We start from the raw sequence: 24,824 nt of genomic DNA, 5'->3' as shown, positions 1-24,824 counted from the left end.
CTCTCTACCCAGTCTACAGGATATTTACACCTCGCGCTGCATTCATAAAGACACTAGCATCATGGCTAACCTGCATGACCCCTCCAACCAACTGTTTACTCCTCTTCCATCCGGAAGACTTGAAGGAAGACAGTTGCCGGAAACAGAGGGGGCTGGCAGCCCAGACAAGCCTCTAATTGCGACATCCCAGTGGCTGACTAAATGTGATTATTATGAGCGTACTTGACCTAGGAATGGTGTGTACTCCAGGTGTTTTGTTTAATGGACGCCAGGCAGGGTGGTTTCCAGCACTTGGTTAAGCCACTCCGTCTGGCCATTAGTCTGGGAATGATAACCAGAGGACAGACTAACCTGGGCACCAATCATCATCATTATCGTTTATTTATATAGCACTTTAAAAACACACCTGGTAGACCAAAGTGCTGTACAATACAAATATAAATATAGTAATAAAATAGCAGAAACCAGACATAGCAATAACATTCATAAAAATGTCAGGTACCCACAGAGTAAGAATAAAAATAGGTTTTTAATCTGGACTTAAAAACTGGCACTAATGTAGCTTGTCTAATATGGAGAGGAAGGCTATTCCAAAGCATCGGAGCTGCTACAGAGAATGCTCGGTCTCCTCTAAGTTTCATCTGTGACTTAGGGACAGAAAGCCACAGTTTCTCAGCTGACCAAAGCGAACGAATGGGGACATGGGGCTTCAACAAATCAGACAAATAAACAGGTGCCAGACCATTTAGAGATCTAAAAACCAATAAAAGGACTTTAAAACAAATCCTAAATTCAATTGGAAGCCGATGTAGAGAAGCTAAAACCAGAGTGAATTTCCTTCTGCCTCAAAAATATATCGGTTAAAGATCTGGAGCACCTTCTACCAGATATTGTCCATATTTGTGGCGAATACAAAGGTATCACTACCTCAGATAGTGCAAAATTTTAAGTCTTATTCTAATCAAAATAAACAGATACAAAAATGACATGAACAAGAGAAGTCTATTGAGAGTTTATTGAGCTTGTTTTAGAAAAGTGAATATGCTTGGCTTTGAAAATTTCAGCTTGAAAAACACTCATATCATTGAGGCCTAGACTGAAGATTAGTTTTTGCAATTTTTGAAAAGTTACTTCTGGATTTTTTATAGTTTAGTTTAAAATTGTGCACGGACTGCCAAAATAAACACATCTATCCACCCTTTTGAGGACATATGTAGGACAAAAGAACATTAATCATGTTCTTGATAATTGAAGGTTGTGGGTGGAGCTCATGTGGCAGATGGTGGGCCACAACCATCTCCCAGGCATCCACTAGATGGACATTCAGTTCTTTGAACATATCCCTGAGCACCTTGTCCTGCTGTAATGAGTACCAATCACTGTTAGTAGATGCATGAAGGAAGGTCGTCAAACTTTTGGGGTTTCCAGTCCGAATGACAATCATTGTGTCTGGAGCCCTGGACAGCAGCCGGACCATTGCTCTGCGGATGGTCTGCAGCCGGCGGATAAAGAACTCAATAGGGAAAGTGCCAAAGTGTGCCCAGATACCAAGTACTATGACCGTGTCCCTGCCTCCAGGCACCTCGTCGAGCTCATTGGCAATATAATGCAGCTCAATGGCTGGGACACTAAAAGATCGTAGAGGAGGACCGTGGGTGCGGTATGTCACCAAAATGTTGTTTTTGTCGTCCAGGGACATCAAAGGTCCAATTGTTTTCTGGCTATGCATGTTTAATGCCTTTAGATCTAAAAAGGATTACACAGGGAATAAGTTAAGCAGCAATAAATCAGTCGATGCCAGAAAGGTTTAGTAGATCTGCTACCTGGTAGTGCTGCATCAAGGTACTCAAACCACTGCCTCATGGTGGAATCTCCATACATATGAACGGTTTTTCCTTTTAGACACTGAGTGATGGCTGAGGAAGAGTTGAACTGATGAATTGGGGTCACACCTAGTCCTCTCCACACATCCTGAAAGTAATAGCCAGAGGGTCCAGACCCCACTCTGCTGCTAGGCACCTTTGACTCACCTGACCAATAAAACAAACAAACAATTGTATATTAGTGTATTTATTATATACACAATGTAAACATCAGATAATACAATGATACAATCACTAAAGAGAGAACCCATTTTTACACTGCTAAAGTTAAAGATATTTCTCTATTCAGATTTTATATCTGATGTGTGATTAAGACATTATAGGGAGCAGCCCACAGTGGTCCTAAACCTAACTAGATTTTAATGTGGTCTATTATCCATTGAAGAATTTCCAAGCACTTTTACCACTACTGCTGCTAAGTGTGGGTAACTTTCAGGAAGCTTTATCACTATGCTCTGCAATTTTTTAATGTCCTGAATGTGCGCAGAGTGAAAAGAAGTGGTTATGTCTTAAATTTATTTTAATTTTAATTTTTTAATTTTGTGCGGAGGACCGAAGCTAGTAATGAGAGCTAGGATTCCAGCCGCAACTCAGGAGATTAACCCTCTGGTTTTATGCATAACCTTGTGAGACAACTGAGGGAGAATGTTCAGGAGACAACCAGAACTGTGGTGCCTACCAGTGTGCCAACATGTGCTGGAACAGAGCACATTGAAAAAGCAGAAGATTTAACGACAACAATCCCTATACTTGCCTAATTTTGACTTATGTGAAGTTACTTAAAACTCAAGTTGAACAACCACTGTTTGACTAAGCGAGGGAAATCCGGAAGTCACTTCAAAGACAAATCCGAGAGAACTGAATGAGACTTAAAGGGAGCTATCTATGCCAAACATTATTACTGAAAGCAAGCTGAAGGTAATCTTACAAAATACAAAGGAAGATCAGCCTAATTCAAATCTGGGAAGGGGTTTCATTTTTACTGGCCTATTCCATATCTTGTATTTTCATAATAGACCTCCTTATTTTAGGAGATAATAGAATAGTAAAATGAATAATAAACTGCTTGCAATTAGTGCAACATCCATAGTGTTTTAGTTGAATACTGTAAGTACTCCACTTACTCCTTTCAGTTTTTTTTTTGTTAGAGACACTAATAGTAAAGAATCAGGCTTTACCGTTCTGTTTGGGCAAAACGTTGACACTCGCCACTCCTGAAGGAGGAATAGCGACTTTAAGATTGACACCACTTAGGGAAAGAACACATATTGAAATATTTTAACAAAAATGGCAGAGAAATTTTATGTTTTCTAAACTAGAATTGAATCAAACACAGCAGTCAGCAAAAACACTTGGGTTTGACACATCAGCTGGTGACCCCCCCCCCTCCCCCCCTTTTCAGGCACATTAACATAAAAAGAACATCACAATACAGTTTAAAAGTAAACTTCTTTCACTGTCACAACAAATCGTGAGTTACTCATTTATGCTTTGCCCAACTCTGCTCACATCCTCTGGCTGTAGTTTGTTGCATTGCAAATGCATGTTGTCAATAGGGAAGTTGCAGTCTCTCTGGTGCCACATAAATACTCATAACATGGTTGACAGTTGCTTCTCCCGTCTCTTCTTCACTGTTTAAAATTTCACCTATCAGCCATCAGAAATGCCAATACTGATGATAATATCAGATAGCTAAATAATTGACAGCTGCCTGCTAATACATCAGTAGAGCTGTAATAAAATTCTTTTACTTTGATTCTAATTGATTAATTTTAAAACTCCAGAGATTTACCACCTTTAGAATATAGGAAATGCTTACCTCTGAAAGAGCTTCTCCATGGTGCTAATTTTTTGTTTATATCCTCCATTGAAGTTGCTGATCCTGGTATCACAGCTTAGACTTTTTGGCTTGTAGCAGAACCATGGCTCATTTGTATGGAGGTCAGTGTAGTTGCACACAGGCTGCTGGGTTGGACGTAGACATACATTACAAGTGGTAGTTTCAGTGACTGAGCCTAAGTGGAACTGGCTCTTGAAGAAAATCCTGTCAGGATGTTCTGTGTTCAGCCTTCGCAGCTCTGTGACTGCCTCACTGGGGTGAACCAGTATCACCTAGTAGGACAAATAATTAGAATTTTGTAACCTGCTCTGTTTGGTTTATAGACAGCACTTGTCACCAATAGAACAATCAAGTGAAATCAAGATTTATCACAAACTGGCAAATGGTCTGCAGATGAAAAATGAAGCTAATGTGAAGTGCCACAAAGTGAATCTTGTGATGTGACCACTTGATGTTAGCTTCAAAAGCAAACAAGCAATAATAGTTAACGTAGTAAGCGTCACCTGAACCTGTGCGTTTCCTTCCCAAAGTAAAGTGAATATAGCTGAGTAGGAGCCATTAAGATGATCTAACACTTGCCCTGCCACACCAGCACCAAGGGTTGGGTTATGCAGCCGGGCAAGTAAGACATCTCCCCCAGACCTCTTCAAGTGTCCCTGGAAATCGTGCATTTGAATCATAACCTCGAGTTTGTCTCCTATGTGCCACTGTCCTCCTCCCCACCTTGGGAGAATGGTGAAGGCACTGTGGGCTGGGTGACTGGTACTGCTCAGGGAAAGAGGTGATGGTAAAGATGGAGTTTCAGGCCAAGCGATGGAATCTAATAGGCGTTGTTCTTCAAGAGCTTCCTTGGTGGATAGTGGTTTTAACTTGCAGAAGTCATAATGCATGTCAGCAGGTGGAGTGAAAGTGGCAGTTCTTGGAATGATGAAGGTGGTGTTCATTTTAAACTGGAAAAAGGAGAGAGTATGACATTGACAAAAGGACATTCAACCAGGTATACATCATACAGCTATTCATCTTTAGTTCCTAGCACAGTATAATGAAAGATTCTTTTTGAGATAGTATGTCATGCTTTCATTGTCTTACTTGTATTAATGCAAATGTATAATGTTGCCTGTCAGCTGGTAATTCAATAGAATAAATGTATCACTGAACATAAATAACTGATTGACTTGTATGTCCAATACCATTCTTTTTTTCTTTTCCATTAAGATAAGACAACAAGCTGATGTTTGAATAGCTACTGGAATATGACTGTTTCCTTGCTAGAGCTTTTGCACAATCGGTGGATACAGGTACAATAACTGTTGTTCAAAGGCTACTAAATTAAAAACAAAACAAAACAGAATATAAAAAGCTGTTTTCACTTTTCAAATTTCATTATCTTGTTTCACAGTGTGAACGAGAGACATTGATTCACTGGTCCACACCACAAGGATATACAGATAAGATAAAATAAGATAACTCTTTATTGTCATTGCACAGTCAGCAGCTCCTTCTTCAGGTCCATTTTTCTGAGGATTCTCAGAAAGTGGAGACGCTGTTGGGCCTTCTTTAAAACCGCAGAGATGTTAGAGCTCCATTGGAGGTCTGTGTCTATGTGCACACCCAGAAACTTGAAACTGGAGACCCTTTCCACGCACTCCCCGTTGATGCTGACAGGCTGCAGCTCGGACTTCCTCCTTCTGAAGTCAACTACCAGTTCTTTTGTCTTGGTGGTATTGAGGTCCAGGTTGTTATCTACACACCAATCTGACAGCCTCTGAACTTCAGCTCTGTACACCGTCTCATCTCCCCCTGAGATGAGCCCCACCACGGTGGTATCATCTGCAAACTTGATGACTGCGTTCTCTGGGTGGGAACTAACACAGTCATGTGTGTACAGAGTGTACAGTAGGGGACTCAGTACACAGCCTTGTGGAGAGCCGGTGTTGAGGCTGAGGGCTGAGAAAAGATGAGGCCCCACTCTAACTCTCTGTACACGGTCTGAGAGTAAGTCTCTGATCCAGCGGCAGGTGGTAGAAGGAAGTCCGATTTCCAGCAGTTTAACTATTAGTCTGTCCGGGAGTATAGTGTTGAAAGCAGAGCTAAAGTCAACAAAGAGCAGCCTGGCATAATGGCCCTGAACTTCCAGGTGAGAGATGGTGGTGTGGAGCGTTGTAGCAATGGCATCTTCAGTTGATCTGTTAGCTCTGTATGCGAACTGGAGCGGGTCGAGTGTGGGTGGCAAGCACAATGATGTGACGTCGGACCAGTTTCTCAAAGCACTTCATTATAACAGGTGTTAGAGCAACTGGTCGGTAGTCGTTGAGGCTGCTAATGTTAGTACGCTTTGGCAGTGGGACAATTGTGGCCGACTTTAGGCACGGTGGGATGCAGGACTGGGACAGTGAAGTGTTGAAGATCTTAGTGAAGACCCCAGCCAGCTGGTCTGCACACTCTTTTAGGACCCTTGCGGTTACCCCATCTGGTCCGGCGGCCTTCCTGGGGTTCACTGCCCTCAGTGTGCGCCTCACCTCATATTCCTGCACTATGAGGCTTGGGCTGCTGCTGCTGTCCGATGTTTTTGCTGCTGCTGCCTCTGGTCCCTTCACCTCAAAGCGTGCGAAGAAGTGGTTCAGCTCCTCCGCAAGCTCCGCGTTACCCTCAGTCAACGTGGTATTGCAAGGTTTGTAGTTGGTTAAGTGCTGAACTCCCTGCCATACCTGCCGTGAGTTGTTGGTGCTGAAGTGGTCTTCGATCCTTCTCTTGTACGCTGCCTTGGCCTCTCTGATGCCTCTTTTCAACTCAGATCTGGCTGCACTGTACTGCATACCATCACCGGATCTAAAAGCGGCGTCACGTTGCTTCAGCAGGACCTGGACCTCTTTAGTCACAGAAGTTAATATATGAGAGCACTGATGTTGTGTGCTCTTCAAGGTCCTGATGTTCGAACACGCTCCAGTCCGTGTTTTCAAAACAGTCCTGCAGCTGATGTGATGCACCTTCTGGCCAGGTTTTCACAGTTTTTGTGACTGGGGGGCTCTTCTCCTAATGGGAGTGTATGCAGGGATCAGCAGCATGGACATGTGGTCTGACAAACCTAGATGTGGTAGAGGGGTTGCTCTGTAGCCTTTTTGGATGTTGCTGTAGGCTTTATCCAGTGTGTTTTTCCCCCTCGTTGCACATTTAATATGCTGTTCAAATCTGGGGAATACTGACCTTAAATCAGCATGGTTGAAGTCCCCAGCTATAATGTGCACTGCGTTTGGATGGGAGTTCTGCTGGTTGCTTATTGTCTTGTGCAGCTCCTCCATGGCCGAGTTAGCATTAGCATCGGGTGGTACATACACGGCCGTTACCATGACAACAGTAAACTCGCGAGGTATGTAGACGGGTCTGCACTTCACAGTCAAATATTCCAAATCCGGGGAACAATGGCTGTCTACAGTCTTTGTGTTTTTGCACCAGATGTCATTGGTGTAGATGCATAAACCCCCTCCTTTGATCTTACCGGAGTGGCCGTTCCTGTCGTGACGGTGGACCGTGCGGCCTGCTAGCTCTATAGCCGAGTCCGGAGTTGATGGCTGCAGCCAAGTCTCTGTGAGTAATATTATGCTGCTGTCCCGTACACACTTGTTGACTGCAATCTGTAATCTCAGTTTGTCGATTTTGTTGGTTATGGACCTGACGTTGGAGAGGAAAATACTCGGAAGCGGTGGCTTAAATGGCTGTTTCTTTAGCCGAGCTAGTGGGCCCGCCCTGCAGCCACGCTTTTGCCTCCTTTGTTTACGTTTCCTCTTTGTCTTGCTGCTGGAAAGAACCAACCACGGAGACCCTGGAGCTCTTATTATGTCCTCCGGAATGCCGTGAAAGTGGTGGTAGTCCGATGTAATGCTCCTTGCACAGCGTAATCCCAAACTCAGAAGGTCCTGACGACTGTAGGTGGACTCTACTCGATGTATAATAATAAAAAACACACACATCCACACAGATACACACAGAAAAAGTAAAAAACAAAACACCGAACGTGAGGAGCAGTGAGCCGCTGCGTCTGTGTGCGCCGCCATCTTGTATGTGTAAACAGCAACGATATTAGAATGTTATTCAGACTGGAGAAGTGCACTTGGATGATAACAAAGAGAGGAGAGGTAGTCAGAACTGCAAAGGTAGACTTTCCAATCAAACATACATTTAAAATATAGTAAAATATAGTGGGGAGGTGGGGGTACATATCGGCTTTTCTAGCAGAGAGAGGAAGACAGTGATGAGCCTTGGTAGGGTTATATAAAGTCTGCACAGGTTGAGACTAAATTTAATCCAACTGTTCCAAACCTGATAAAAGACATATTTCTGATTTCTAAAACTATATGTCAGCTTTTTCAATTTAAATATTTTTACAATATTACATCATGCGAATTATCTATTGTTCGTGACCTCGGGCTTAGCCATTTTCTTGTAACAGTCTTTTTACTGCCCACCAATAGTGCCTGTAGTCTAAAGCAGGGGTGTCCAACTCCAGGCCTCAAGGTCCAGTGTGCTGCAGGTTTTAGGTGTGTCCTTGATCCAACACAGCTGATTTAAATGGCTAAAATACCTTCTCAACATGTCTTGAAGTTCAGAGACCTAGTAATGAACTAATCATTTGATTGAGGTGTGTTGACCTAGGGTGAGATCTAAAACCTGCAGGGACACCAGATTTCTGTTATGGCTGTGGTGGCTGACGCGTGGAGCGTTGAGAGGAGGACCCAAGCGCAAGTACTGACTAGGAGTGAGCTTTTTATTTTATTTTTTTTTACAGCGGCCAAACGAAAAACAAATGACAGCTGAGCATGGCAGCGACTAAACTAACAAAAAAAAAACTAAACTGGAAGGAGCATGAAACATAAAAACCTGAAACGGGGAAACATGGAACATGCAGACCAACGGCGAGAGACACAGGACTGAGAACATGAAGAACTCAGCAGGTGATACACTTGAGAAATGCAAGAGAACATGCAGATGAACGAACAACAAACAGAAGAAGACACAGGGCTAAAATACACGAGGAAACAGGAGGGACTAATCAGGCATCACGAGAAAGGGAGGAGGCACACAGACATAAGACAAGGACTATCAAAGCATTATTTGTGACAAGCTCATCAGCTTACTAAAAAAGAACGGTAGCTAGCTTGTACTGTTGGGACGTAATATTGTTATAAGCTAAGATGACCTTAAAAGAGCGGGGCTACATGTGGTGATGCTAGCTAGCATTACAGATGTGTTGATGACACCTGGGTCAAAAGCAAAACCCAAGAAGTAGAATCCTTCACTGCACACATTAACTCTGTGGATAAAAACATAAAGTCCACCAGCGAAGACACAAAGGGTAACTGTTTGCCATTCCTGGACTGTGCCGTGTGCATCGAAGAGAATGGAAACCTCAACACTGAAGTTTACCGGAAGCCCATGCACACGGACCAATACCTCGTCTTTGGCTCCCACCACCCTCTGGAACACAAACTTGGAGTAATCGGGACCCTACAACACCGAGCAGAAAATGTTCCCTCTAAGTCTGAGGCGAAACACAGGGAACACACACATGTAAAGGAAGCTCTTAAAACATGCGGTTATCCTAATTGGGCTTTCATCAAGTCAGCAAAGAGGCACAGAAAAGAAGATCAGACACCTACTAGGGAGGATCAGAAAGACAAATGCAACAAAATTGTCATCCCCTATGTAGCCGGTGTATCAGAGAAACTCAGGAGAGTCTTCTCCAAGCACGACATCCCATTTTACTTCAGGCCCAGCAACACACTCAGACAGAAACTGGTTCATCCCAAAGACCAAACTCCTAAACACAAGCTCAACAACATATTGTAGCTGTACAGTGCAGCTTTCATACCTTGGCTCGTGTGATTAGGTAGAGGATCAAGAGGGGTCCATGACCCTCTTGCGGACACTCCCACAGGGCTTAAAAGCTTGGACTCTCCACCAATTGTGCTCAGAACTGAAGAAGCTTCTCGAATGAGAGGTGAAACGTCTTCAAGAAAACTTAAAGAAGTCTAGACGCTTTTCTTTTCAAACTCCTTAGATTACGATGACCTGGATGACTGAGAACCTTCACAGACATATAGCTAGCGTTTGCCATGTTAGCTAATTACCTTCACCAGGTAGGCCACAGGTGTATAGTGGGAGGTTCAGCTCTCCATTTCACCGCAGTCCCTTCATTCTTTATATATCCGTGTTGGACTGAGTGTAAATACAGAGGCTGAATGGCCTTTGCACTGGTACGAAGTATGTGCGCTTGTACAAAGCTTTTGGCACCATCAGCACTGTAAAATAGCCAGGCAACAAGCCTGTGTCTGTCAAACCAATTAGAGAACTTACATTACACTGTATGGCTAATTTGCATTACTTTGGGATTTCTGAAATGAGATCCAATAGTTAATCTATTAGCTAATCCAGTAGTTAATCTCAAATCTAATTCATTTGCTAATATAATGACAAATCTGTTAGAGTGGAATCACCATTTGAAATGTGAGAAATAAATCTTTGATTTTTCAATCCATTTACTTATTTTTCATTTACTTATTTCTCAACAGAAGTTTTTACCCACAGGCTGTCAAACATGCCCTACCTCCACCCTGATTGGAGGATAACTGCACTGCCAACACTCATGGACATTACACCTTATTTATAAATTGTATTTCTATTTATACTTCAATGCAACCAACACCCCTACCTCTTTAAACTCTATTTATTATAACCTTAGTATAGTTCCAACAGCACCCCCCTACTCAATGTGCAATATCACTGATCACACTGCACCTCTCAATGCACCTGCTAGTTAGATGGCATGTATGTGTATATATATAGATGTAAGCGTGTATGTGGAAATATGTGTGTGTATGTATGTATGGATGCATATATGTATATATACATATATGCATGTATGTGCATGTATGTTTGCAGGTGTATGTATAACTTGTACATATCTTTCTTGTGTAAATGTAAATTTGTCTGTTATTGTGTAAATACTTACGCTATTGTGTACTTCACACACATGGAGAAATGCTAAAATGCCTTTCATTGTTCTTGTAACAGTGACAATAAAAAAAAAGCTATTCTATTTTATTATTGTATTTTAACAAAAGATTTTGAAAATAATTTTTAAAATTTGGGTTTTCTAAATGAGGTTTATGTTTTTTTTTGAGGAATACATTTTCGATTGTAAGTATTTATTAATGGCTTAATAATTCATTTGAAAATATTGATTCATAAATTTATAAATGAATTTACATTATTAAATAATAAATTACTTAAATAATGTTTAAACAAATAAAACAATAGAAAAATAAATTTAAAAATGCACATTTTATTGCACAATTTATGATTTAAGCAAAGAATTCTTTTTTTCCATGTGCGTAACACATGCAGACCCCCATACTGTGTCACATCTTCAGTCCTCGAATATCACATCGCGACAGAGTGCAGCCCACTGAAAAAACAGAAAACCCACCATATCTCAAATGTTCTCTCTAATCAAAATATAAGAGAAAGTGATGTATTTCTTTGAAAAGGTTTATTCATAAAACATAAACATAGGTTGCTGGCTTAAAATTGCTAATGTTACATACAACATATTAAAGCCCTTGTGTGACCCACCTGCCACTGAATAGTTAGGTAAATATAATTTCAGGTTAAATGAAGGAAATTTTCATGTTTTTCCCCTATATTATAACATAAATTCTTAAACACTGAAGTCATTGCTGAAAATTTTAACAGCTTATTGCCGTTTCTCAGATTTAGCTAAGCTGATGTTTGTTGAGACCAGAAAGCCATTTACTTGATAAATTAAAACACAAACTATATTTCAGGAACAGCACAGATATTCTTTGTAAGACCATCTTGAAACTGTACTGCTGACTAAAATTTAGCATTCATCATCAACTGCTGCATTGAATGCAAGTGCAACTGATCTGAAAGAAAGGCTACGCAGAAAACCTGGACCCTCTGTGGTCGACACCCTCTGAAAATCTACTAGAGATAGATTAGTACCTTTCACAAAAAATGTGGATAGCTAACTGAGAAATAGGTAACATACATGTGTCAGATTGCAAATGTAAGAATCCATGTTGAAAGACCAATCGGACCACAAAATATTATCACAAATTGTTCATAAATGCAATGCTCCTAAAATATACAAGATTCTTAGGATATGTGCTGCTCTAGTTATCTGAAGAGAGGATCTTATCTGTGAATAATAAAATCTAAAATAATTGTGTATGTTATAAACAAGCATGGACTCGCATATCAATATAACAAGACCCCTGTCAGTACTCTTGCTGCTGCATTTTGGATCAATTGAAGGCTTTTCATGAAGTCTTTGTCAGGGGCCTGTGTTTGTGACCCAGCACTTTGAGTTTACTTTGTAATAACAATGTCAAAGTGCCAATGAGGTTAGGCAGCAGCCTAGCACTGAAAGTATACCATCTGGCTTTAATTTTAAGTCATATATCTGGTTATATATATCAAATATCTCTTCCCAGAAACTCCTGAGTGTAGGGCAGGACCAGAAAAGGTGGCCAAGGGTTCCTTCCATTGCTTTGCATTTATCACAATGAGGAATGAGGAAATAGACAGAAAAATACTGCCTAGCATTGTTTCTGAGAAATGCAAATGATGAAGGACTTTGAACTGTTGAAACTTGTAGTCTGGCATTAACAGAGCATTCTTTATTTGCCTTCAACCCACTGGCCCATAAAGCATCGGATATTTATACTTCCATGTCCCTTAACCCAAGCATTCCTAATGTGGTGTGTGGGTACTGTAAGTATAAAAAGTGTAGGAAACTGGCTGATTAGGTGTTTAGAAGTGGGATTTTTAATCAAATAATGTTAGAAGTCACTATGAGCAGGGGGTTGATCCAAATGGCAGAAAGAGTGTTTAATTATTCCTGATTTGTAAGTGTCAAAATAAATAAGCATAGGGAAGCATAAAACAGAGGTCCTTAATAGTGTGAAGACCTAATTCTGACCGACCAATTTTGGAAGAGATGTTCCACCATTTTAATTATATTGACACGTCCAATTAAAGAAAGTGGGGGAAGTGTCCATTTATCTATCTTAGCTTTAATACTATTAATGAGGCCCTTAAAGTTTAATTTAAATAGTAGATTATGGTTTTTCTGGGAATATTAATACCGAGATATTTGAAGGAACAGGTGGTGATTTTAAAAGGCAAGCCAAAGATAAAGCCAGAGTCAAGACCATCTGCCAGTGGCATAAACATGGACTTGTCCTAATTAATTGTGAAACCAGAGAGTTGCCCAAATTTTTTGATGAGTCGAAGCAGGGGAGGCAAAGAGAGCCTGGCATCTGTCAGCGTCAGGGCCACATCATCTGCATATAACATTATGATGGCTTTGACAGGTCACTGACTATACCTACAATATCAGACCTGTTCCTAACTGCAATGGCCAGAGACTCCATAGCCAAAGCAAAGAGCAGGGGGGAACAAACAGCAACCCTGCAAAGTCCCTCTGTGAAGTAGAATCGGATGTGACCTATCAAAATTTGTCAGTGCTGTTGATCTTGGTCATGCATAATCCACACCAAGGTTGTAAAATTACTGCCAAAGCTAAATTTCTCAGGGGTAGCAGGTATTTCCACTCAATTTGATGGGAAGCTTGTTGTGCATCTAATGAAATAACAGCTGAATTTGGAGGGTTTATTCGATACAGTACATTCAACAGACCACGGGTTTTAGAGAAAGCAAATCTGTCTGGGATAAACCCAGTTTGATCCTGCTGAATAAAAGTGCCCCAAAACTTATTAAGATGTGAAGACAAGACTTTTGCAATGATTTTTTGATCATAATTTAATAGACTAAGCGGGTGACAAGCCATATTGGTGGGGTCTCTATCCTTTGGAAGAAGACAAACGTGGGCTTCATACATGCTATCAGGAAAAGAGCCCAGTGCATTGGAGCAGTTCACCATCCTGAGTATTAGGAAGCAATTATATGAACGACCTCCCCCATATGGACCTAGCGTGCAATCATTTGACTGACTTTTTCAGGTTTAGCATCTGGGTTACCCAGCTCCATGGCCTATGGATCCTCTCCCCATCCAAAAAGAAGGAGTCCGTTCGGGTTCAGTTGGCCCGGATAGTCATGGCTAACCCCGGCATTATGGACTATTTACCTGAGGATTTGAAAGACTTTGGCCACGATCTGGGGCTCGCATTGACCACCACAGCAGCAGATGCCCAGCGTGTGGGCTGCATCACCGCAGCCTCACTGTTGCGCAGCTTCCCTGTTGCTGGCAACAGAAATGAGCTACACTCTCAGTCTCATGAGCTCAGGCATGAAAAGACTATTAATGTTTCAGAAGCAGGGACTCTTTGTACTTGCACTGTAAATTCTATGGCTACTTCATTTCTCACGTCGCTAAAGACAATTTATCATTGGGCCAGCGATCAGGCTGTGCCCTCCATCCCTCTGGTAAAGAATTTTGAAAATATTGATCAGGAGAGCCAGCCCATCATCCTGTCTTGTCAGTTGGGGGTCAGCTGGGGACTTCAGTGAGCTCATCCAGCCTGCTGAAGACTTTGCATTGCGGGCATCGCCTGAACAGACTGATTGCACTGCGCAGCCCCAGCCACAGCATCCCCCTCTGGCTGTGTTCCCCGAGCAGCTCCAATTTGCTTCGCCTCAGACAAAGGTCTCTGCACCTGCTGGGCCTGCTGGAGGCTCAGGAGAGCTGCTCAAGTCACGTGTCTCCACTGAGGGCACAGGAAAGCTGGTCCTGCAACTTTCCACGCCAGCTGGAGTTGAGTCAAGCCACCTACACAACCACATGTGGCGACCACACTTTCGCCACTACCTACTAAAAGTCTAAGTCTAGCTAGGGCTCATCTAAGAGGGTATGTTTTAATGGTTTTGTCGCTGCCACCTGCCACCTGGTCAGCACCTGAACTGCTGTTCTGTTTCGGTCTCTGTGATCTCGTTGTGTTGAGGTTGTTTGGAGTGTCCCAGGGTTTAAGTTTTTCGACTGCTTTACATTTGGGTGAAATATTCCAATTAAGTTGCTACTCTGGATTAGGATTCCTGTGTTTGGATCCTACCTTCTTCTGCTGCACATCTCACCTTTACAAAATTGCCCCTTGGGGATAACAAAGTGTATCTTTACTTTAAAAAAAAAAAAAAAATGGGTTCACAGTTGTATGTTCTGTGACTAGTGTGTTTTACAGGTTAAGTTTTTTCTTCTTATTCTATCTCTTTTTTTTCTCTTTAGAAAAGTGGAATTCAGCAGGGAGGTGTCTGTCATGGTCCTGAGTCTACTGACTCAGTTTTTGTTTTTTGATTATTAATATTGGTTGTTGCTATTAGTGTCTTGTTGTGTTTTAGTGAATTTTGGATCTTGGATTTTACTTCTTTGCCTCTCCTGTGTTACACCTTTCTTGTCTAGTCTCCCAGTGTCTATGGTCATGCATCTCCTGTGTCTTCCTTGTCTCCACACCTGTCTTGTGTTTCCTGTTTTAAATTGTATACGGACTGATTCTTATATAGCGCTTTTCTACTCTCCCCGGAGTACTTAAAGCGCTCATGCCACATTCACCCAATCACAAGCACTTTCTCTATACATGGTGAAGTACATTCACACAAATTCATACTCCGATGATACGGAGAACAACTTGGGGTTAGTAAATGGCCTGTATTTATATAGCGCTTTATTAGTCCCTAAGGACCCCAAAGCGCTTTACACATCCAGTCATCCACCCATTCACACACACATTCACACATGATGGCAACCTACATTGTAGCCACAGCCACCCTGGGGCGCACTGACAGAGGCGAGGCTGCCGGACACTGGCACCACCGGGCCCTCTGACCACCACCAGTAGGCAACGGGTGAAGTGTCTTGCCCAAGGACACAACGACCGAGACTGTCCAAGCCGGCAACCGTCCGATTACAAGGCGAACTCCCAACTCTTGAGCCACGATTGCCCCAAGTATCTTAGTATCTTTCCCAAGGATACTTGACATGCAGACTGGAGGAGCCAGGGATCGAAACACCAACCTTCCGATCAGTAGGTGACCTGCTCTACCTCCTGAGCTACAGCCACCCCATATGGCTGGTGGCTGGTTTTAGGCTGGCTGTTTTACTTTGGTAGTCTCATGTCCTGTGTTCAGTGTTTTGAGTTTCACTTTCTCCGTCTCATTATGTCTGACTAGTCCCAGCTGTGTTTCCACCTGTTTCCCATCCTCTCGTTGTCCTCCCTGTGTATTTTAGGCCTAGGACTTCCCCTGTTTGTTGTTGCATTATACCACTCCATGTGCTGTCTGTTTCCTCTGTGTTTTCAAGTTACTTTGTTCCTAGTTTCCTAGTATTTCTGGTTTCCCTATTGTTCAAGTTCTTAGTTTCTAGTTCGGTTCATTCTTTATGAGTTTGCGTTTTGAGGATCAACAGCCCAATAAAGATGTCTTATGAGTTCATCTTCTCCGTGCTTATGAGTCCTGCTTTTGGGTCCTCTTCCTACCCACCACAGCACCAATCCGTGACAGAGGGAGTGTACAGTAACAGTGTTTATTTTATTTTTCTAGTCCACTAACTACAATGTATTTATCTATGTACAGAACTGTATTTGTTTATAAGGTACTGACCGTGCGAATGCATTTGTCCCTAACCATCGGGAACTCTAACTTTTATAGAGTGGAAAAAATTTAGCGTTCATCCTCCAGCTTCACTGTGTTTATGTTATGCTAACATAGCTGTGTTGCTAGTGATCACGTAGCACAACATTATATACCAACTTCAGTAACCCCGCAAAAGTTGCTGCTGTTTAGTTTTCAGTCTTCATTTATGCTGGAAGTGATAGCAGAGATGTAAATTTTAATTTTTTCAGAAATCTCTCAGTCAGAACATGGTTTATTATGTTTAGGTGGAAGCTAACGAGCTAACTTCCTGCTAACTTCTAACTCCATTAAATTTAATAAATTCTGTTTTCATGGATGCCTGGATGTTAAACTTGATTGTTACACCTGGTAAAGCAGGAACGCTGATCATTTTATTAAAGATGAAAGAATTTTAACTCTCAGTGGTCGTTTCACTTTGGGACCTGAAGCAGTATGAGTTTTCAACCCAGATTACTCTGCGAGGCTCCTGACTACGGTAGCCGTAATGCTCCGACAATCAATCAAGCGGTGCGGCTTCATAGATTACCAAAGTCGTACTAAAACATTTTTTGACAGAGTTTTGAGCGCTGTGTACCAAATAAAATAGGTTCAAGGTCAGTAAACACAACCAGAATTTATACATAAGGTTCACCAGATTATAAGGTGCACTGTTGATTTTTGAGAAAATTAAAGGATTTTAAGTGCACCTTATAATCTGTGCACCTGCGGAAAATATGGTATGTAATAGCATTGCACACAGGCTAGGCTAACTAACAAGTGTCTGTGCTTGTGACAGTGAGTAGTAATATACCTATAGCTTTTTTGCTCTCTCTCTCTCTCTCTCTCTCCATGTGTGTGTGTGTGTGTGTGTGAGTGTGAGTGTGTGTCCTCACAGAAGGAAGGTCACAGCAGGAGGTTTTCTCAAACGCATTACCAATCAGTTTATTTTTTACAAGAAGTGTAGCTCATACAATGGTATAAATGTATTCTTTGCGATACTTTATAAATATGAAACTCTTTTGAGTTCAGGCACATTGTGAAACAAGAATCTAAATATTTGTGTCACAATTTCTATAAAAACATGTTGTTTACGGGGATAATGCAACAAATCTTTTGTGCGTCCTATTAATGATCAATGGTAATTGAAGAGGAAGCTTGAACCGTGGCTCAGGACATTTTCATGACAAGTGTCAGCGCAGACATGTGCTAACGAGAGAACATGTTTTATCATCATAAAGACTGTGATATGAAGCATCGTTAAAGTGTCACTTCAGTAATGTTGACTCATGTTTTTTAATAATGACTTTAAAACACTAAACACTAATTTCTGTGGTTTATTTTAAGTTTACAGAATAAAATGTGGTAAGACCATGAGTTTTACTTCTCACTGACCGTGTTATGTGTATCTATTTATAATGTATGCTACTTTGCTCTGTGGACTGTAAAATGTTTCATTGTGTTTATAAAATAAACCAGGCTTTCACTGTCTGCATCTTTTACTGTTTTTCTGCTTTTGTTGCTTTTTAATACGCACGTTGTCAAGGTGTATTTGTACTACCAGCTGGGAGGGCTCTGCTTTTGCTTTGAACAGTCTGTTTTTATTTTGTCTCGTGACTTTGTGTTTTTTCAAACGAGATCCTCGTCAGTTTGATTTTGTTACCACAAACTTTGTGTGAAGTTCATAACAGAGGTAAAGAGATTTAAACACCCCAGTTTAAGGACGCAGCGGTTGGACCAGCTGCACAGGACAGGTGAAGCAGAGAGTGTCGGGGGAGATGTACAACATAAGCAGAGGGAACATTTTACAAGATGATAAATGGCAGATTTAGGTGATTAAGGATTTGTTGACAAGATTAAAAGACACGTCCGTCAGAGTTCAAAAACATTACAGTTTGATTAAATAAAAAGTTTTTAAACTACACAAGGTTTATTTTCTCCTCTGATAGTAATCATATTAAACATGTCAAGAAAGAAAGAGTATAAAGAAAAATAGTAAGTGTGGCTAATTAACCTCTTCCTGTGAACCTTATATCATCCTTTAATATGTTTGGTGTTAGAAACTTGAAGAGGCACAGAAAAGAACATCAGACATTCATCTAATCAGTTTTCAGCCTAAATTCATATTGAAAAATTGAAATCTTCCCTGCTAGACCCAAGTGCAGCGTTTAACACCGTTGGCCATAACATTTTATTACAGCTATTATTAAATGGAGAGTCCTCTTCACACACTGAGGTTAATTATGAAGCTCCACAGGCTTCTGTGCAAAGACCAGTTCTGTTTACATTTACATTTGCAAACTCCAAAACACTTGCAAACTCCAAAACACTTGCAAACTCCAAAACACTTGCAAACTCCAAAACACATGCAAACTCCAAAACACTTGCAAACTCCAAAACACATGCAAACTCCAAAACACATGCAAACTCCAAAACACTTGCAAACTCCAAAACACTTGCAAACTCCAAAACACTTGCAAACTCCAAAACACATGCAAACTCCAAAACACTTGCAAACTCCAAAACACTTGCAAACTCCAAAACACTTGCAAACTCCAAAACACACCGTATTCACCAGTGTCAGAGTGGAGCACACCCCCCTCACCACCACAACTGTGGACTATGGACACTGACAACAAGGAATATGTATTTCGGCGACTCTCCCGACATTGATGAGGTAGACTGGGCATGGCCACCCTTCCAAGGCCCTGAGAGATTACTGGAACCGCTATTGGATAATGATGAGGACTTACCCTATGTACCCACGTAATCGGTGATGAATTGTGAAGTTACAATTCTTTTCTGTAAAAAGCATTTTTATTTTTGTATATAAATAAATGTTGATGTTGTGCTATGGGATTGTATGTTTCAATTTTACTTATAATGTGCCAAATCACTACAACAGGCGGCTCAAGGCAATGCCATCCAGAGTAAGGATCTTGTTAGCTACAGTGTTTCTAAGATTTTTATGCCCCGTTACAATAACCTCAGTTTTATCTGAACTTAGAAGCAGAAAATTAAAGCTCATTATGTGTCTAAGACATCTTTTGGAGTGTTTTGGAGTTTGCATGTGTTTTGGAGTTTGCATGTGTTTTGGAGTTTGCAAGTGTTTTGGAGTTTGCAAGTGTTTTGGAGTTTGCAAGTGTTTTGGAGTTTGTACGTGCTTTGTCTCTAGGGGCCACCGTAAGAATCATAGGTTGTTTACTGAGCCGTACTTTGGGAGTCATACTGTTGTGATACTGGGGAGAAAAGGGTAAGGTTTGAGAGACTAAACCATTACACACAAAACTTGAAAAACCTAAAGAGTGTGTGAGACTGCTAGCTGTGTTGTTCAGCAATAAACTCATCTACAAATGTGTTAGTAAAGAAACTGCAAACTATAAAAGGAATCTGGATTTAAATAGAACATAGTAGTGATGGATTAAGTGCAGGAAACACTAGTATTAGGTGTCTATGGAACAAATCTCCTTCAACGATCAAATGACCAAAGTGAGGACTACAGGCGTTTCTCTCAGTTGGTTGTGTTTAGGGAAAAAGCAGCTAAATACACTGAGACTGCTCCACATTTGTTAGCGAGTTAACTCTGGATATCTGTAGGTTTTGTCAAACTTGGAGTGAACAAAAGCAGAAATAGGGGTTGGTACAGTGCTAGTGTGGCTAGGTGTGAATATGTGCTTTTAGAAGTATCACAGTTTATTTCTAAAGGGATACATGTTGTTTGTGGTATTCTGTTTAAAAACTATTAGCCTGTGAAACTATTAGAAAAGTGAAATCTTCCTAAACTAGCTAAATTAAATGCTGTGTGGGAATACACGGTTTTTAGAAGTATCACTGTTTATTTCTAAAGGGATACCTGTTATTTGTGGCACTCTGTTTGAAAACTATTTGCTCCTAAATAGCACTAAAGAAAAAAGCAAAATGCTCCTAACTAGTTAAAATACCCCTAAACCAGTTAAATTAAATCATCTATGTGTAATCATTGAGTCTTACTGTTACAGGGTGTTTGTGACTAGTAGATAATTAGAGGTTTAGTTCAATTAAAGGCACATTGGGGGTTGATACAGTGCTAGTGTGGCTATGTGTGAATATGTGTTTTTTAGAAGTATCACAGTTTATTTCTAAAAGAATACATGTTGTTTGTTGTGCTCTGTTTGAAAACTATTTGCTCCTAAATAGCACTAAAGAAAAAGCAAAATCCTCCTAAATAGTTAAAATACCCCTAAACTAGTTCAATTAAATCATCTATGTCTAAATAACAGAGCTCTGAGACCTATACAATCCTTTAAAAAGAGTTTAATTAAAATACATAATGGTTTCATTAAATAAAACGCTATTAAACACATGTAAACTCATATGACCTCTGAACTCACACGCACGAGCAAAAGTCCGTTCACGCGCACATGCACTCACATGAACGCGCAGGGGGCTAGGGGAGGGGGGAAAGAGGAAGTGGGGGGTGGGGGTGGGGGTGGCAAAAAAGCTATAGGTATATTACTACTACAGTGCATACTATTCTTTTGTAGTTGGCTGTGTTTGAGCCACCCCTAAAAAGAACATTTCTCACCATTACATATTAGGTACTTATCCAGCAACACAATTTTAATATTACTGTAGTTGTATTTGGCAGTGTTAAACTATTACCAGATTATAAGCGACAAGCTTATCCTGTGTTTGAGCCACAGCTACTGAAACAACCAGGCTAACCATTTTGTTCTTGCACCAGACAATAAAATGCAGCACTAAAAGATCGATAAGTGTTTGTTTATCATTTACTACATTGTGGTTTCTCTGATTAGAATGCTACTTCCGTAAAGGGGACTTGTAGCAGAAAGTGGAAGGATGAGCGGATAGCTTTTCACTTTAATTCTTTAAAACATAAGTTTTTATTTACTGTAATTTTGTAACAGGATGACAGAAGGAGAGAAGCATGGAGAAATAGAGAAACAGTTTGTGGTCCGATCGCATACCATTGTGGAGACACTGCACAGAATATGGCTGTCACTAGTGTTCAGAGATGATGTGACGGCTGACAGAAGTAGCAGTCAACAGTAGCAAATTTAGCAAGTTTACAGTGCTATACTCTGCTCACTAAAACCCACAGCTTAGTGCAACCACCCCAGAAAATCGCAAGGCAAAGAAATGGGCTATTGCACAATGGCCAAGTCCATTACTGAATATGCTTTCCAGTTATTAAATACAAAACTAAAGGCAGAAAGACCTACAAACAAGCAGCAACAGAACTTGGCTGCAGTAAAAGCCTAGTTAGTAGAGCATCTGAGTGGGAACGCAGCATTTTTATTTAATGTCTATGGGTTTTAAGCTTCTGGCAGTCACACACACACACACACACACACACACACACGCACCTGCACATGCACATACACAAAGTAGTTTGAATTAAGCAAAAGTCCTCACCTCCAGGATATCCATGATGTATAGCATTAAGATAAAGATAAACACAACCAAGAAGAGGAAGATGTATCCATGCTTTGGAAGGCAAGTGCGAACTTTCTCGTTACAAAGGTTAAACTTCATGATTGCTAAACTCTCATCATCTCCAGTTGCAGTGTTGTACGGTGACCTGGTACTGGATTTGAGAACGAGAATATTAACTAATAACTGCTCAAAAAAATAATACATAACATTAAACAAAGGCAAGTACATTAACAATGCTAAATACATAAAAATCTGACATTTGCTTTTCAAAATTCTTTCCTACCTCAAAGGAGGTGACTCTTTGAGTCCCTGTGACGAAGGTGATTGTGCTGCTTTACAAGTAATTGTTAGTTCTCTTTGTTTGGACTTCTTGGTTTCCAGGAAGGGGCAAAATGGTGGTAACATGAGACAAAATACATACAATATCTAATCCTTATGCAACAATGTAACAAGGTACTTTTTTTTTGGGTCAATAAAACTTAGGTACTTACCAATGTTGTTATGTGGGTGGAGTTGGAGGAGGAGTTGGAGGTGGAGTGAATGAAAGAATAACTGATGACGTCCTATTAAAACAATGGCCTATGGCTAAAGAGATACGTTATGTATTTGTATGAATATATAAAATACATTTATAAGTATATGAAATAGTGTTACAGTGAAACAGTGACTAGATATTCCTGTAACACTAAGCAACAAAACAGTCACATAAGTCAAACTTTACTCAACTCATTCTTCTCGCTTCCTCCACTTCCGTACCATTGATTCATTAATGTTGAATTCTCTTGCAGCTGCTCTATTCCCATGTTGTTGCAGTATATTAATGACTAACTTCGTACTGTGGATAGATTATCTCAGTTGTTCTCCTGACTGAAGTTTGGTCTGTTTACAGCATCCTGCCATGCGATTGCATTTGCCTTTGCATGTTATATATTTGTATGAATATATAAAATACATTTATAAGTATATGAAACAGTGTTACAGTGAAACAGTGACTAGCTATTCCTGTAACACTGAGCAAAACACTAAGCCTGTACTAAGTAAAAACCCACAGTACACCCATACTAAGAGGGACAAAAAGTATATGCACAGACTAATTAGTAAGGTTTTATTCTAACACATTGTAATAGGTATCCCTTTTAGGGCAATAAGTCATCCTACCACTAATTGTGTTTTCAGGAAAGCCAACATACCATTAAGAGGAAAGTTCCCCTAGCTCCCATGTATTTTGGTCCCTGAACAACAAATAGGTCACTAGATAGGAAGAGACAAAAATGTAAACCTGTGACTATTATAAAAGGCATTTCTACTTGTAATCTGGATATACACCTGTGGTGGAGTCTCAAAAAAGGCAATAATGCTGAAGCCCTCTACAGGAAAGGGCAGAGCAGGCTGTACCTGCTGCGGAGACTCAGGTCTTTTGGAGTGAAGGGCCCACTCCTGAAGACCTTCTATGACTCCGTGGTGGCCTCAGCCATTTTTTGCAGTGTGGTCTTCTGGGGCAGCAGCATCTCTGCTGTGGACAGGAAGAGACTGAACAGGCTGATCCGCAGGGCCAGCTCTGTTCTAGGATGCCCTCTGGGCCCAGTGGAGGTGGTGAGTGAGAGGATAATGGTGGCTAAGCTGTCATCCCTGATGGACAACATCTCCCACCCCATGCAGGAGACTCTGACAGCACTGAGCAGCTCCTTCAGTGGCAGGCTGCGGCACCCACGGTGTGGGACGAAGAGATTTCGCAGGTCTTTCCTCCCCACTGCTGTCAGACTCTACAACAAAGACTTTGCAGCTGATGTGCAGTAAGACTAAGTGCAATACTCTTTTTCTGACAAAGTTGTATTTTTACTCAGTTGTATATAGCATTTGTATTCTATTTTTATCCTATTGTACATATTGTTTTATTTTATTTTAATCTATTGTATATAGTATTTAATTTTATTCTATTCTATTCTATACCATACAGTTGTGTACAGTATCTTCTTCTTCTTCTTTCAGTGTTCTCTAATTTTTGATGTATAATTTTGCATTGTCTACTTTCTGCTGTAACAAAACAAATTGTTTGTCCTGACTCCGTGTGTGTGTGTGTGTGTGTGTGTGTGTGTGTGTGTGTGTGTGTGTGTGTGTATGACATTTTGCAGCTTGCTTGCAGTTGTAGGGTATTGCGATCTGATGACGTGCAGTTAATATACCAGACAGTGGTGCACCTGCTCAGGACACTGTCGATACTCCTTCTGTAGAAGGTGGTGAGAATAGATGGTGGGAGATGGGCTTTCCTCAGCTTCCGCAGGAAGTAGAGACGATCTTCACAGAGGATCTATGGATGTTCAGTGGACCATGATCTCTCCTTGCACCCAGGAAGTGAACAATCATTTCCTTTTTTTGTCCATGTTTAAAGACAGGTTGTTTACTTTACACCAGTCTGTTAGCTGCTTCGCCTCGTCTCTGTATGCTGAATCGCCATTCTTGCTGATGAGACCCACTACAATCGTGTCATTGGCAAACTTGATGTGGTTCACACAGTGCATTGCTGCACAGTCGTGAGTTATCAGAGTGAACAGCAGTGGGCTGAGCACACAGCCTTCAGGGACTCCATGGAGATGCTGTTACCGATCCAGACTATCTGCCTACTCCCAGTAGGCAGCAGTCTGCCACATATTGGCAACCAACTCTTTGCAGGCTGTTTCTATTTATGCTTATTACACCTTAACTACCACAAGTGTTCCCAGGTAATAATCACACACTTTTTAAACAACAGAACATAGCTGTTGAACCCCAAACAGTCCGGACCTGCTACAAGAATCCTGCTCATGTTGGTCAATTTAAATCGCTCATACTGTAAACTGTAAAGCTGCTACGCTGGTCTTTTTAAACCACTTCAAGGTCACTTTAAATGGTCACCACCCATCTTGAGGAGTTTGCCCCCTCACATATACTAATGTGCCACAAACAGGACTTTAATATCACCAACCATTCCCATTTTATTACGGTGTGTCCATATAAATGGCCCACCCTGTATATACTTGTCAGAAGAT

At 41.0% G+C, this 24,824-nt stretch overlaps 2 protein-coding genes across 3 annotated transcripts; one reads left to right on the top strand and one right to left on the bottom strand.

Annotated features, from left to right (window-relative positions):
• Window positions 1-510: 510 nt before the first annotated feature.
• On the bottom strand, window positions 511-24,371 carry LOC148104366 (NXPE family member 3-like). Of its 2 annotated transcripts, XM_087837734.1 has the most exons (9): window positions 23,982-24,369; window positions 22,290-22,383; window positions 22,082-22,167; window positions 21,778-21,949; window positions 4,227-4,673; window positions 3,703-3,995; window positions 3,062-3,132; window positions 1,824-2,030; window positions 511-1,746 (listed from the first exon to the last, which is right to left on the bottom strand). In XM_087837734.1, the coding sequence occupies exons 4-9, from the start codon at window positions 21,895-21,897 to the stop codon at window positions 1,190-1,192; spliced, it is 1,695 nt and encodes a 564-aa protein (XP_087693860.1). In that variant the 5' UTR covers window positions 21,898-21,949; window positions 22,082-22,167; window positions 22,290-22,383; window positions 23,982-24,369; the 3' UTR covers window positions 511-1,189. The 2 variants fall into 2 exon arrangements, with proteins under 2 accessions (XP_087693860.1, XP_087693859.1); XM_087837733.1 differs by having other exon boundaries at window positions 22,082-22,383; window positions 23,982-24,371.
• LOC148104367 (uncharacterized) lies at window positions 8,413-9,567 on the top strand. The gene is made up of 2 exons (XM_087830644.1): window positions 8,413-8,463; window positions 8,956-9,567. The coding sequence occupies exons 1-2, from the start codon at window positions 8,413-8,415 to the stop codon at window positions 9,565-9,567; spliced, it is 663 nt and encodes a 220-aa protein (XP_087686770.1).
• Window positions 24,372-24,824: the final 453 nt, after the last annotated feature.

Source organism: Neolamprologus brichardi, chromosome 3 (genome assembly GCF_056152115.1).
Source record: "Neolamprologus brichardi isolate AB-2024 chromosome 3, ASM5615211v1, whole genome shotgun sequence".
Classification (NCBI taxonomy): domain Eukaryota; kingdom Metazoa; phylum Chordata; class Actinopteri; order Cichliformes; family Cichlidae; genus Neolamprologus; species Neolamprologus brichardi.
Note: the sequence above shows the minus strand (reverse complement) of the source record. Positions and strands in the feature narration are given on the sequence as shown.